Source organism: Taudactylus pleione, unplaced genomic scaffold (assembly GCF_031769625.1).
Source record: "Taudactylus pleione unplaced genomic scaffold, aTauple2 ptg000484l, whole genome shotgun sequence".
NCBI classification, from domain to species: Eukaryota; Metazoa; Chordata; class Amphibia; order Anura; family Myobatrachidae; genus Taudactylus; species Taudactylus pleione.
This window is the reverse complement of record NW_028284886.1, coordinates 73,584-88,844: the sequence shown is the minus strand read 5'-3', so window position 1 is coordinate 88,844 and position 15,261 is coordinate 73,584. Positions and strand designations below refer to the sequence as shown.

General features: G+C 45.1%; 1 protein-coding gene across 1 annotated transcript in view; it reads right to left on the bottom strand.

The window, feature by feature from the left end:
- The window catches only part of LOC148502728 (transport and Golgi organization protein 6 homolog), a 106,487-nt gene that overhangs the window by 71,388 nt on the left and 19,838 nt on the right, over nucleotides 1–15,261 (bottom strand). Inside the window, exons 2-3 of the mRNA XM_088449432.1 lie at nucleotides 1,069–1,730; nucleotides 752–868 (exon numbers count right to left, since the gene is read on the bottom strand). Of these exons, the coding sequence (XP_088305558.1) occupies nucleotides 752–868; nucleotides 1,069–1,730 (779 nt within the window). The remainder of the gene's footprint in view (nucleotides 1–751; nucleotides 869–1,068; nucleotides 1,731–15,261) is intronic.

The window sequence follows — 15,261 nt, the reverse complement described above, 5'->3', positions numbered from 1 at the left end:
CAGGAAACGTTAAATGTGGAACCTTTCACATTAAATGGCTGCAAATTTCTGTACAACCCTGGCTAGTCCCCCAGATGTACCTTATCTGTGTGCACATCTATCATTACTGGGATGTACCCATGTATTGAGCGAGTGTAGTGTTCCTTCTAGCACCCTGCATGTCACAACCCGTGCGGTTATTCTTTCCTGCCTAGGGTGTTGCTCTCTGCTCTGGTGCTTCTAGCACACTCATTGAATAAGGTCCTTGAGGATGCATTTGCAGAAACAGAACTAGGACGGCTTGTGTGTGACTACATGAATCTGTATTGCATTAGTGAAATAATTGTCAGAATGAGTACTATACTTTCTCAATACAAAATAAAAAAATATCATCCACTGACTGCAACTCCACAAATAAGATATTATTATGAAAAAAAAGACATCACAAATGTCTATTCTAAAAAATAGCAATTAAAAGAAACAAACACACTAAAGAAAAAGTTACTAAAAAAAAAACTATTAAAGTAGTAAACGGTTAACTGGACACAGCTCTAAACAGAAAGAACACTGGTGGGAATCTATCAAACCTTCAACAGTGGAGAAGTTCTCCATGGCAACCAATCAGCTTCAAGCTAGCATTGATCAGTCAGAGTCTATAAAATAATAGGTGGATGCTAATTTGTTGCAATAAGCAGCTTCTCCTCTGTAGATGGCTTGATACATTACCCCCTATATTAGATAAGACCGGACTACAGTCATATAGAGAATGTACCTGTCTGGGTCTCCCCTGCAAGACCAGCAGCTCTCTGATGACCAGCGGCTGGTATAACTGATCCAGGAGACCCCTCAGAGCCTCCTTACATTGGCTCCTCTCGCTCTCCGTCAGATTCTTTGAAAAAAAGAAAAGCTGTTGGAGCGATACAGATATAGAATATAAACATTTAATGTATTTTAAAACAGTATAAAAACTTGGCCGAGTTGTTCATTCCAGGCCAGTGTTGTATGCGATCCAAGGGAACAGGACACGGACAACATAAAGTAATCATATACACCGTCACCGCCCATGGTGGCTCCAGCAATGTATTCTACCTTCAGTCTCCCCTCTGTGCCCGGATCGCAGTTTGCTTTGGTCGGGCAGCATCCCAGCTGGCACAGCCCAGCCATGAGGTCCCCAAGATGCTGAGTAAAGAGTATAGTCCCCAGTGAGGAATGGCCAGACACCTCCAATAGAGCAATGCAAGAGATGTACAGCCTGCGGGTACGAACTTGGGGCAGGTCACATGACGCCATTGAGCACACGAGGGCTCCAAATGTGGAACGATGTTTCAAGGGGAGGCCAATCCCGGGTAGTAGATATGGGCAGATTCCCAGAGACACCACAAACTGCAGAACAGACTGGACGGTCTTCTGCTGAGCGATGCTAAGTGTGTCTGGGCTAAGTGCTGGGGCAGCCTCAGGAGTCCTCAGGTTGGGTTTCGGGGGCTGGAAAGAGGCAGCCAACTGAGTCATACACTCCTTGAGAGACAGGAGTAAGAGCAGAGCTTCTGACGTGAACTTCCATGATGGATCTGCAGGTGTTTCCGAGCATCCTCCCAGCCATGTGGCCACCCGGGAGACCCTGGCCCTTAGGATCTGTAGTTCCTCCCATTTAGGAGCCGTTTGAAGCTCCTCCTGCAGGCAGGACACATTGAGCTGCAATGTACTGAGTAAGGCAGCTTGTTCATCGGTACCATGAGCGACTGACCCAGCATCTGTAATACATACATTACACATATAGATCAGAATACACTGGCACTTCATGTATTACATAGAAGCTAGTATACTAACATTAACACCACAATTAATTTCTCAGCGATGTGAGCAAACATTACAGAGACACATCTCTGATGGGCTGAGAAGGAAAATCTGTGAAGTTTGTGGCCGTGAGTTGACAAGGAAACGGTCCGAACGCTGGCAACTTCTGACCATCGCTAGTGACTAAATTGTCCCCATAGTAACTAAAAAAAAATCATTCTATTTTGGTTTGAAAATGAGAAATACCTAACAATAGTTTAAATGGACTTAGGACCTCATTCAGATCCACTCGCAAAATGCGAGCACTCGCTCTGAATGAGGGCGGCCGCTTTTCTTTTGAAAGGCGGCCTCCTGGCCGCTCGCTAAGCGGTAGGTTACCACCCACAGCTTTAGCGAGTGACTTGGTGATGGTTGAGACCATCGGGGCTTGCGACGAGACCCTTGGGGTCGGGTCTCGTCTACCGAAAGTCCCAGGCAGCTTCCTGCTCTAACAGACATCCCTGGTGATGTCAGTAGGGCCGCCTACAAACGGCAGGCGTTCCTTCAGGAACGCCTCCGTTTGTCTGGCCACCCCCCCACCATGTCTACAAAACGGGGCGAGCCATCGATCAACATCGACAGCCGCCCCTTTTGTAGCGAGCCCCGTAGTGGGAGAATATCTCTCTCGCTCCGGGGCTTGCACACGCACAGTGCCCCCACCATCGACCCGCTTGCGAGCGGGTCTGAATGAGGCCCTTAGTTTCACAAGAAAAGAAAAATAATGTTTATTCTTTCTTAGTAACGCATTCTACTAACTACTAAGTCTAAATGCGTTACTAAGAAAGAATAACAATTATTTTTCTTTTCTAGTGAAACTCACGTCAAACGTCTGGCTTGTTGTAGACCAGCACTCCAGCATATGTGTACAACACACAGATGTGTCCTAGTGCCCAATTATCACTCTGCGCATATACACAACGGCGCAATATACAGTCGTGCATATCTTGCACTTGTAGCCCCCCATTTAGGGTCGGACATCAGTAGGGTCCGGATTGATCTTTGGTATATACCTGGTATTGATACATAGCGATCATCATCTGAAAAGGGGTTGGGTATCTGACAGTGCCGGTAATGTAAGCGTCGGCATCCCGACTGCTGCTGAACGTATCCCTCTGAAAGATAATCAATCGCTTGGAATATTGATAACCTGCACATTCGAGCGGGAGACCAGCTTCTTCCATCACAGAGCGCAGCAAGGGTGTAGTAGTAATGTGAGGGACTCTGGACCTGATTCAGCGCCGCTCGCATCCAGCGTATGCAACTTTGTCAAAGTGACACCATGGGAAGCGCTCGCTCGCCAAGGCATAAGCACACCCACCTTGGCGGTGCGAGCGATCGCTCTGTGTATGCAGACACCCACTAGCATATGTAGAGACGCCCACTAGTGCACGTCATCTCCAGGAAGTATTAAAACATTGGTATATCGAGCACCGTCGGATGCGATCGCAGCGCTTGTGGTTGCCTTACCCTACCGCAAGCACTGCGAGGAAATCAGTGTAAAAAACAGGCATCTGACGTGCACTGTGATGCTGCCTGTTAATTATGCACGCCTTAAAAACGGCGTTGAAACACCCAGGCACGCCTGCGTTCGCACCACCACTCCCCCGTTATTAGTGTCCTGCCCCTGTTACCACCCACAAACAGCCTCTCCTGTCACTCATTTCACTGGGCTGTCTTTGCTGGGCGAGCGAGTGGGTTGCGATCACACAGAGTAGTTCGCGCATGCACAGAACGAAGCATGCACGTACGCATACCATCGGGCCGCCTGCGAGCAGCTCTGAATGAGGTCCTCTGTCTGAGCAGCCTGGGAGGCACTTGAACCACTTCTGGTGAAGGGTTATCATTTAAAAGCGCAGCAAAGAGTGGTTATTAGCAACAGGAGTCATTTACCTTATCACTGCTGCATGGGAACACAGACACCACATGCCTGGCACAAGTATGTACCCTAGTAATACAATATTACCTTTGTGCTGAATGACAAGAGCTGCAAATGTAAGGTGTATTGGCAGCCTATACAGTGTGTGTACATACTAAATGGGCCATGTTAAAGGGAATAGCAGAGAAGTAATACTGAAGTCTGCATAGGGGCAAATGTATTCATCCAGACGATAAATCTTATTGCCTCTATCAAACCGAAACTGCACCAAGTATAAACCCCAAACACTGACATATTTGAATTATCGATCTTTGATGTCCAAACCTACCAACCTTGTGCTTGGAGAGGTGGAACAGCTGCGCTATCGTGCAAGCACAGTACAGGCAAGGTGTGCAGATGTGGAATATGAAGTGACCAGATATAGAAAATATGCCAACAGTTCACTTTTAAGACCCTAAGCCCCATATTTTATTCCCAGAGATAAGCGGTCACCAAGTTCATCTGCGCTCACCCTCGAGAATTAAAGTACAACAACACAGCACATTTTCCTGCACACCTCTATGGGATAGAAGGAAAAATTGGGATGCTGGTGGCTGCGGGGTGCTGGGGAAATGGTAGGAAAGCCGGCACCTTGCGGTTAAGTGAATTGCACCCTTCATGTCTAAAGCAGGTATTCCGTGAAGGACACTATAATGGATTTACATAAATGATACAATCTCAGCTCTATCTAGGCTCAGGTGACGTCTTCAATATGGAGGGCACCCCCTCTGTACAATCCACCACGTTTTGTTCTTCTAATGTTTACTTTTTTAACTAAAACTGGTTTCCATTTCCTCTCATTTGCTGTTATATGACCAGTAATATTTATTTTACACAAACTTTATAGATCCAGAAAAATCCTAAAGCAAAGATATGACAGTATATTAGTATAGATGGCACGTGATTATACAGGGGGGTGTCTGTCACACAACACAGAGGCCAGGTCAGACATACAGCATCTTTTTGCACTGAATTATAATAATGCATCTGTGTACAGGATAAACAGCAGTAGGGCTGGACTATGGGCTACTATGGAACTACAGGACCCAGCATGCTCTGACACCAGTAGCATGCTGGGAGATGTAGTTCCACCCCAGCTCGGGGACTGCAGGCGGCCTCAGCTTTCTCCCAGCCTCTGCTCACCTTTTGGAGTAATCAATACTTTCAGCGCCTCAATCACCGTCCCCACGTTCAAGTTGGCCGCCATCTTTCTACACCCAACACACGGGCGCAGTTGTATTGCGTCATCATGACGTGTATCCTGGGGAAGGCAGCCATATTGCGCGTGGCAAGGTGTGGCATGCTCTCTCTCACTGTGGATGGAACAGCTGAGTCTGAGTGTGATTTTTGCTAGTATTACAGAGGGTTGGGGTGAGGGAATGATTTCATAGCTTCAAAATGTGCACATATCACCATGCTGAGGCCAAATGCAAATTAACAGACAATATTTTGCTAACATTATAATGTGCTGTAATACTGCAAGCAACCAGCCAGTTACTGCATTTGTAAGGCGCTGAGGAACGCTTGTGGTTTCATATAAATAAATGATAATAATAATTATCTGATCTAGTAAAATAGTAATAAAAAAACAGAGCTTAGATAAGGCAACTTGTGCACTGACCGGGTTAGTCATTTATTTCCTCATTGTCTCACTATAAGAGAAGGATTATTTAGCAACAGTAGTCTTTCTGCTTATAGGCATGGCCATAGAGAGCAATGATGGGCCCAGTGATGGGGGGAGAGGTCTCCAAATACTGGGTGCATGGCTGTGCCCACTCCGAAAAAATCAATGAAAACCACTGTGTGTGCCACCAAAAAGTGTGGGGGGGGGGCATTCATCCCCCTGTACAGCGTCCACAAGCCCCTAAGGAAGCCCGGGCGCAGGAAATTTTTACCCGTACCATCACCCCTACCCGTCTGCTGATAGGGCTAAGCTACAAGAGTGATTTTTACCTGGGGTGAGTGCACGTACAGGTAGTGGACACACGAATGAAAACACCAGTAGAACGCACTTAATCAGGCGTTAGGCCTCCACGTCTGCCAGTACAACTTGTGTGCCCAGTGGCAATCAGTCTACCAATACCTGCCATTGTGCAGGAGTCTCATTCCCGTGTGTCCCATAATGACTTAATTGGGTGTAGACCTGGTGACCAAGGAGGACATGGTTTATGGATATCGTCAGTGTTATGCTTGTCCAGTCATTGGGTGACTGTGCCCAGTGGATTGGTGCATTGACATCCTTGAAGACACCCCTCCTATTTGAAAATAAATGCAGAGACCTGGGGCAGTGCTTTTTTATGATGGTGCCGAGTACCGGCACCTCTTTTGTTTTCTTTAGAAACCCAAAGTTCTTCTGCCCTCATCACTAGTATATTTAACACTCCTGCCTGCAACTGGTCTCACCAGATTCCCCTGTTCCAGCTACTTTATAGACCAGGCAGGGGTGCTGAAAAAGGGGAGCGGGGTATTAGTTACCTGAACCGGGCTTGCTAGCTTGCTCCTTACCTGTCAGGAGCCCAGCACATGCTGCTGTATGCTGGGCTGCAGTGGAACCAGGGAGACTACTGCTGTTGAGTAGCAGCTGCAGTATCCTCTCCACTGCCTGTCGGGGGGGGGGGGGGAGTGATCACACCGATTTGCTTGGATTTACCCCTGGATGAGAGTCTCACAGTGCCCCTAACCTCAGTGCTTAGTTCTTTTTCTTCTAAGAGGGGTGTGGATACACCTCCCGTGATTAGGCCACGTCCCCCGAGAGTAGCGGGAAGTGCTATGTGGCCACGCCCTTATACTGCAAAGCCACCCCCCATCTTACAAGGCCATGCCTTTTTATGATGCGCACAGAGCATCCATCTCCCCTCCTGCCAAATGTTGGGAGCTAAACTTCACTGTTGGAAACAAGCACTCTGTAGACCGCTGCTATTGCCAGCGCAACTTCAGGATTGATATGGCCTGGTTTGTTTTTGGGTTCTGCTCGAGAAGAGAGATCTGCAATATAAGTTCAACTCAGGGATGGCCACTGTTGGGTTAGCCATCAATGTTCAGTAGAGTACCATTAGTGGCTAACATTGATGGCATGTAACCATCGACAGGAAACTATCAATGATTTCACCCACCAATGGTCAGTCCTGTTCTAGTAGTTCCTGGGTAGTGGGCTAATCAGATTTTGGGGGCGGGGCTTCAAGAGTCACGGCGGGGGCAGAGTTATGCTTTGTGCCCCAGAGATAAAAAATAAAAATAAAGCACTGTGGAGCTCTGAGTAATCGATGGCTGGGAATCATTGGCTCTCCGCCATCGATGGCAAAGCTATCGACCATTGGTGGTTAACCATCAATGTTTGGCAATCATCGATGGTCGATGGCTATCCCTAGTTCAACTCAGATATGCTCGCTACAGCCCACACTCAGTAAATCAGTTGAACCTGTAAGTAATGTAAACTTTTTGCCAGTTTTCTCCGATAACAGTAAGTGTTACCAATACCATAGGCTTATTCATTTTAAGAGTGATCAAAATAATGGTCTCTATGTAAAACAAGATCTAACCTCCTGGATTTGTCCTGTGTGATGATCAGTACCTCTCCCTTCCACAGCTGGCACTGATTCCTGCAATTACCAGGGTATATCAAGCAGCAGTCGCACAATTCAGAGGTGAGGCAGCTATTTTGGGTTATAAATTCCAAAGATTATTCATTCTACCCATGAAGTTACCAGACGAGGCAGCCATCTTTGGCACAATACATACAGTAGGATACACCGGTGTGAAATAGGCAATACCTGGATGAGATGACACCCAATGGCAGAGCTATAGAATACTGAAGTAATATACTCACAGTGAATTACGTAATTGTGGCCCCATTCCCTGATGTACATTTCTGGCATTGTGCACCGCTAAGAGGCCACGATGACACAATTCACCGCAAATCTCATCATGAAACCCCCGGACTGCCCACTTCCCCAGCGATCTGGGATGATGTCTACTCTCCTGGGATTATTGAAGAACTGCCCAAAATTTGGGAGTCTCCCAGACACCCGGGAGACTAGTCAGGTGTACTTCAGTGGAAAACAATTATAACATTCTGCGCTACACACAGGTGAAAATGCTGCTTAGTAAAAATGTGATCCCCACCACATATATATATAAACATGCATTACCAAAATTTACCAGGCGCAACTTTCTTTAGGGTATCAGTGATTATACATACATCTGTAAATCTGAAATTATTGCAGATTAGTCTGTAATAAAGTTCAAAAGTCCTCTTTTTTATGTTGATCCTCTTCCACTCGTTCCACAAATAGAGAAAGAAAGTAATATACCATTCAATAGATGTAGGTGGGTATAATGGAATTGTAATATTCCTACTTACATCTAAGATTTGGTGTAAACCCTTGAATGTACAATCCTGATCATGCGTACCCACTGTCACAGGGAGGAGGTCACATGACACACTAGCTGCAGTGTCTTACTTCCCCTTCACGGAGAGGACCCTGACGTCATCAGCCAGTGTCCAACGTCATTCCCTACCATCCACGTGGGCATAGTAGGCCAACGACGGGTGTGTGATGTGACCTCCTGCCTGTGACAGCGGGCAGAGCCGTAACTAGACTTTTTGGTGCCCTGTGCCAAAGAGAGCATTGGTGTCCACACACCCCTATTTTTAAATAGGGACATAAGATAGTGCACCAGAAAAAGTGGAATGGCTTCATGGGGAAGGGCCAGGGAAGAGATAGGGGAGGCCAGGAGATGCTGGGGACAACAGAAGAGGAAGCTACAAGTGAGAATGATAATAAATACGAAAATTGACAGGCCCAAACAGTGCCCCCTGCCCTGCAGTGCCCTGTGCCATGGCACTGGTCGCACTACCTTAGTTACGGCTCTGGCAGCGGGTACGCATGATCAGGATTGTACATTCGAGGGCTTACACCAAGTCTGAGAGGAAATTGAGGGAGAAGGACTACCGAATCTTAGATGTAAGTAGGAATATTACAATTCCATTATACCCACCTACATCTATTGAATGGTATATTCCTTTCTATCTCTTTGAGGAACGAGTAGAAGAGGATCAACATAAAAAGAGGACTTTTGAACTTTTTTACAGACTAATCTGCAATAATTTCAGATTTATAGATGTACTTCAGTTTCCAGCTGCATTTCGGATCTTAAGCTGGGTACACACACACGCGCTGTACACACTGCACAATCCGGCGTATGACGGCGCAATGTATGGTTACATGCTGCGTGTAACCTCCCCGGGTCGTTCATTGCAGCATCCCATTTGTGCAGAACAGCAGATGGGATGATGCAATGAATGACCATCGCGCACGCCTGATCAGTACGATAAATATCTGTACAATATAGTGTTCCGATCCTCGTATACGGCATTACTTTGCTGCGTCCAACAAGTCTGGAGATTGTTACAATGTCTATCTGTAATTCTTCCACTCTACTTGCCAGGTGCTAGAGCTGATGAGATTGATCCAGACCTATCCTGAGATAAGACTTGTGGTTCGGAGAATGCCAAGAGAAATGACTGTACACAGGGTGTTGTTGTCTCCATATGTCCACCAATTGGAAGTGAGAGATATATGAGCGACATGAATCAGTGATGGGCTGGTTTGTACTTTTTATATTTATCTGTGTTTGAGTTTAGAGCCGCATTAAAATATCTCACTGGGTTTGAGAGAGATGTGTCATACCTGCTTTCAACACTTGGGGGAGATAGAGCAATGAAATATAGATATTGTAAAAGGATAGATTAGATACAGGATACAAAAATGTTTCCTCTTACTTACAGTAATGTACCTTATTATTACCAGTTATTTATATAGTGCACACACATATTCTGCAGTGCTTTACAGAGAATATTCGGCCATTCACATCCATCCCTGCCCCAGTGGAGCTTACAATCTATATTCCCTACCACATGCGCACACACATACACACACACTAGGGGTAATTTTGTTGGGAGCCAATTAACCTACCAGTATATTTTTGAAGTGTGGGAGGAAACCGGAGCACCCGGGGGAAACCCCTCAAGCACAGGGAGAATATACAAACTCCACACAGTTAGGGCCGTAGTGGGTATCGAACCAACGACCTCAGTGCTGTGAGCCAGTAATGCTACCATTACACCATCTGTGCTGCCCATCTGTACCTGTCTCAGTCTTCCCAAGTATTTTGAATCTTACGGGACAAGCTTTTTTTTTTTTTAGAAATAAAATGCAGACTTATCTAGATTCATTTGATTGTAGCGAATGATTCAAATACCCAACCCACTTTTTTACCCTGATAATCTGATTTATAAGGTGAGCCTCATGGAACAATCAGTATCCAGAACATGATGTTTTCGGCTAGATCAATCTCTTTGGCCACTTACGCTGTAGATTTATATGTCGCTGATTGTTGTGCATGTATTTGCCTCCTTGTGTATTTGTTTTTTAGATTTTGTAATTCTTTTGTAATAATAAACAGATTTATAAAATAATAGTTGAGGTTACATTTCTCCCTGCACACGGGTTGCACATGGGCAGCACACGGGTAGCACACGCATGTGTCAGCACATGACAAAAAATGAAAACAGAACATGCAAACATACAGATTAGATGCAGATTATAATCTCCCATTAGAATACATGCTCGTTATCATTTGCCTGGTTTTCCCTGTGCCCATCACATGCAACTGAGCAGATTTAGGACGTATCTATTAAAAAAAAATTGTGGGAAATCCCCTGAAAACACCTGTTTGGGGGGGGGGGGGGAGGGGATGGGGGTTACCTGTACATATTGAGCATCCCCAGGATGTACAGTCAGGTCCATAAATATTGGGACATTGACAGAATTTTCATATTTTGGCCTCTATTCACCACCACAATGGCTTTGAAATGAAACAAACAAGATGTGCTTTAACTGCAGACTTTCAGATTTAATTTGAGGGTAATTACATCCAAATCAGGTGAACGGTGTAGGAATTACAACGGTTATTAGTCTATTGCTTGCAGGCTGTGTGTATCATTAGACCGTGAGCAAATCCAAGTTATTACTAAGATCAGCTATATGGGTTATACTTGACACCTCTGTAGCACCACACCTTAAGGCCCCCATACATCAGCAATTCATTGCAGCAATCGTGCAATTTGCAATCGATTATGTATAAAAATCTTTCCCTTTTTCAATCGATTGCAGATTACAGAATTGCCACAATCGATTGAAAAAGGGAAAGATATTTATACACAATCGATTGCACGATTGATGCAATTAATTGCTGATGTATGGGGGCCTTTAGACCCGAGGAGTAACTGTGTTTTCCACCCATTATGGAGACGGTGCAGGATTCATTTGCTTTTCCATGATTATTTTGTATATGGAGACGACGAGCTGGGAACATCAGGCCATCGCTTATTTGTACCATCTTTTCATAAAAGCCTACAGAGTGTCTGGGAGACTCCCAATCATGGCCGGAATGGCCGTCTGAAAGCCTAGCCGCCTCCATTAGCTCTCCTCTTCTTCAGCAGTGTCATGTCAGGTCAGACTGCCAGGGGCATTACTGCAGAAGTGTTATGCCGGGTACACAGTACACACTAGACAATATGTCGTCCAATCCAGGAGGTCGGTTGACATATTGTACACATTGGCGAGTGTGTACCTGCTATGTCGCTGATGATGCACACTCCCTTGCATCATCAGCGACATCGCTTGTCAGACCTGCATGCAGGTCCGACTGGCAATATTGTCAGTGGGGGCCATGCTGCTGAATGCAGTTTGGTCCCCGCTCCCGGAATCAGCAAGTGTGTACGCGCGGGGAGGAACGCTGTGAGGTGTGTAATTGAGGAGCACTGTGATGTGTTAAAAATTGAAGGGGGGAGCGATGTGAGGTGAATATTGAAGGAATGGTTGGGGTGCTGTGATCAGATGTGGTGAATACTGAAGGAAGGTGGGGGGGAGTGTTGTGTGATGTGGTGAAGAGTGCATTGAAGTGGGGGAGTGCTGTAAGAGAATAACATTGAAGGGGGGGAGGGTAGATCTGCCTACAGACTCTCTCACCCTGTCACCCACAAGATATGCCCCACAAACACTTATGCTATCACCTACCAGACCTGTCCCCGTACACTCACCCTGTCACCTACCAGACCTGTCCCCGTACACTCACCCTGTCACCTACCAGACCTGTCCCCGCACACTTACCCTGTCACCTACCAGACCTGTCTCCACACACTCATCCTGTCACCTACCAGACCTGTCCCCGCACACTCACCCTGTCACCTACCAGACCTGTCCCTGTACACTCATCCTGTCACCTACCAGACCTGTCCCCACACACTCACCCTGTCACCTACCAGACCTGTCTCCACACACTCACCCTGTCACCTACCAGACCTGTCTCCACACACTCACCCTGTCACCTACCAGACCTGTCTACACACACTCACCCTGTCACCTACCAGACCTGTCCCCACACACTCACCCTGTCACCTACCAGACCTGTCCCTGTACACTCATCCTGTCACCTACCAGACCTGTCCCTGTACACTCATCCTGTCACCTACCAGACCTGTCCCCACACACTCAGCCTGTCACCTACCAGACCTGTCTCCACACACTCACCCTGTCACCTACCAGACCTTTCTCCACACACTCACCCTGTCACCTACCATACCTGTCCCTGTACACTCACCCTGTCACCTACCAGACCTTTCTCCACACACTCACCCTGTCACCTACCAGACCTTTTTCCACACACTCACCCTGTCACTTACCAGACCTGTCCCTGAACACTCACCCTGTCACCTACCAGACCTGGTCTGTACACTCACCCTGTCACCTACCAGACCTGTCCCTGTACACTCACCCTGTCATCTACCAGACCTGTCTCCACACACTCACCCTGTCACCTACCAGACCTGTCTCCACACACTCACCCTGTCACCTACCATACCTGTCCCCACACACTCATCCTGTCACCTACCATACCTGTCCCCGCACACTCACCCTGTCACCTACCAGACCTGTCCCTGTACACTCACCCTGTCACCTACCAGACCTGTCTCCACACACTCACCCTGTCACCTACCAGACCTGTCCCTGTACACTCACCCTGTCACCTACCAGACCTGTCTCCACACACTCACCCTGTCACCTACCATACCTGTCCCCGCACACTCACCCTGTCACCTACCAGACCTGTCCCTGTACACTCACCCTGTCACCTACCAGACCTGTCTCCACACACTCACCCTGTCACCTATGATAACGCCAGAATATGTGACCGTACATATTCCTTCAGCAATTCACAAATATATGCATGCGTATGTCTTTCATTATTTTCATTTCAATTAAGAGTACATAGAAATGATTCAGAATATATATTAGTTGTAAGTTGCGGAGGACCGTCATGTGTCAAATGGCCGCAGGCCTAGAGATGAGGTTTACCCTCTCTCTAAAGTAGGCAGGTGTGTGTCTGAAGCAACAGTTATTATTGTTTAATATTGTATAATCTAAAGGTATAAATGTTATTACAGAAATAGGTATAAATTAGAACTGATCAAAATCATTTCTTCTCTAGCAAGACAGAATAATGGGTTAGTTGAGTATGAACAGACTAGGAGACAGGAGGTCTCAGATCTGGCTAAGCAAGAAGGGAGCCAATCAGGATAGCCTTGGCCTATATGCGGTCACCAGTATTTTGAGAACATAGAAAGGAGATTGTGGGTTTTGTTATGATTAAAATATATAATTAGTGAAATGTTTAGTGCGCATGAATATTGAATTAATTAATATTCGTCATTTTAGAATATGTCAGTAGCAGAGAGGAAAAAGTATAAAAGATTGATCAAAAAGGGGAGAGGTCAGTCGGGTTGAGCAGGAGAGATCGTAGGTCGAGAGAGTTGCGGGGCGCTGGGCTGTAAGTATAAACATGGCTGACTGTCACCTTGGGAGTCTATGCTAGGCATTGCAAATAATCATTTTGTTACTGTTGCTGAACTAATTTTTTTTATGTTGTAAGTCTGCTTTGACAATAATACCATAATACATATAGAATTGATTTGCTTTTGAAGTAAAACATTGTCATTTATTTTAAAGTTGCAGTTTTTGTTTTTCTCTCTCCTTCAGTCATTGATATGATGGTTAAGTTAATTGCGCTGTATTGATTGTTTGGGATTTGTTTTGTTTTGGTAGGATTTGTTTCTCAAAATAAGGTTTTTCTCCATTGTGTAGTTTGTATAAGAAAGTTTTGTATTTTGGAGAAATGGTGTTAGGAGGAGAGATTTCTCCCCTCCTTTTCTGTTCTGGGCAGTGTGCCCAATAGATAGGGAAAGTAAATGGTATTTGCTGAGGATTTTTTTTTTCCTTCCCCGTACACTAAAATATGTTGTGTGTAGAATAGAGAGGATTTTTAAATTTGCAAGTTCAGTAATTATCTTGGCATTTTTGTTAGTTGAGATATCTATTTCTGAAATTATTGGTAGATTGATGTTTTGTTAAGAAGTTTTATTGATACTTTCTATTTTCTTTTTCTGCTCTCTCTGAGAAATTAAAAATTTTTTTGCGCAAACCAGTTTTTTTTCTTCTTCATTTTTTCTTCCTTCCCTGCTCTGTATGAAAGAGTGACGTATGATTGGTTCAATGATGTATGGTTGGGTAATTGGCTGACCTTCACGGCGGCAGAGTCTGGCAAGAAGCCCACCCAAGTATCGCTTACGGCTTCCGCTTGGAGTTGGGGTTAGATTAGGGTCTTGTGTCAAAAAAAAAAAAAAAAGACACTATAAAAAAAAAAAACGTAGACAGCAGTGTATGCAACTTGTGTGAGTGAACTATATATTTTTTTTTCTTAAAAAAAAAGAAAAGGTTGTGCATACTGTCTTTTACCTTTCCTCATTCTTCTGTCTTTCTCTTTCATTGACAGCCCCATTGACAGGGACCTCTGATGTGTCTTAATTGTGCATATGTTGCTGTGCTAGAGTTAGTTAGGGATTTGATTACCATAGATGAGTTTTTCCTAATATTTTATGACATATGCAATGTTGTTTTGTTTTTTGTTTTTTTGAAATTGAGGTTTGAGGATTTTGATCCAATAGTGTTGTTAGAGAGTGATTTGTCATTTGATTCGGTTTTTGGACTTGGGTTCCGACAGAAGCAGTTCAGAATTGCTGTTTGTTTTCTGGTTTCCAGAAATTTGAAATTGTATTTGAGTCATTTTTCCCAGAAATTAGGGGCAGTATTGTTGAGTTTTTTTGATGGTTGGTTTTGTGGTTATAAAAATTAAGTGTCAGCAGGGGGTTAGGACGAGAGGCATTTGCTGAGCTAACTTTTCCCATTTTCCCCTGTAGTATGCCTTACATAGAAGTGGAGTAGAGAGGCATAAATCTGGTTATGTGAATTGCTGGGTAATATTATAAACAAAGAAGAGAAGTCCACGTGGCTAGATAGTGTAAAATTGATCTGCAGATATTTAAGAACAAGATAATATTGATGTAAAAGTGCTAAATCTGATAACGAGGGCAGGTGCACAAGGTATACGTATAGTCACAGGTGTAACAGGTGTGC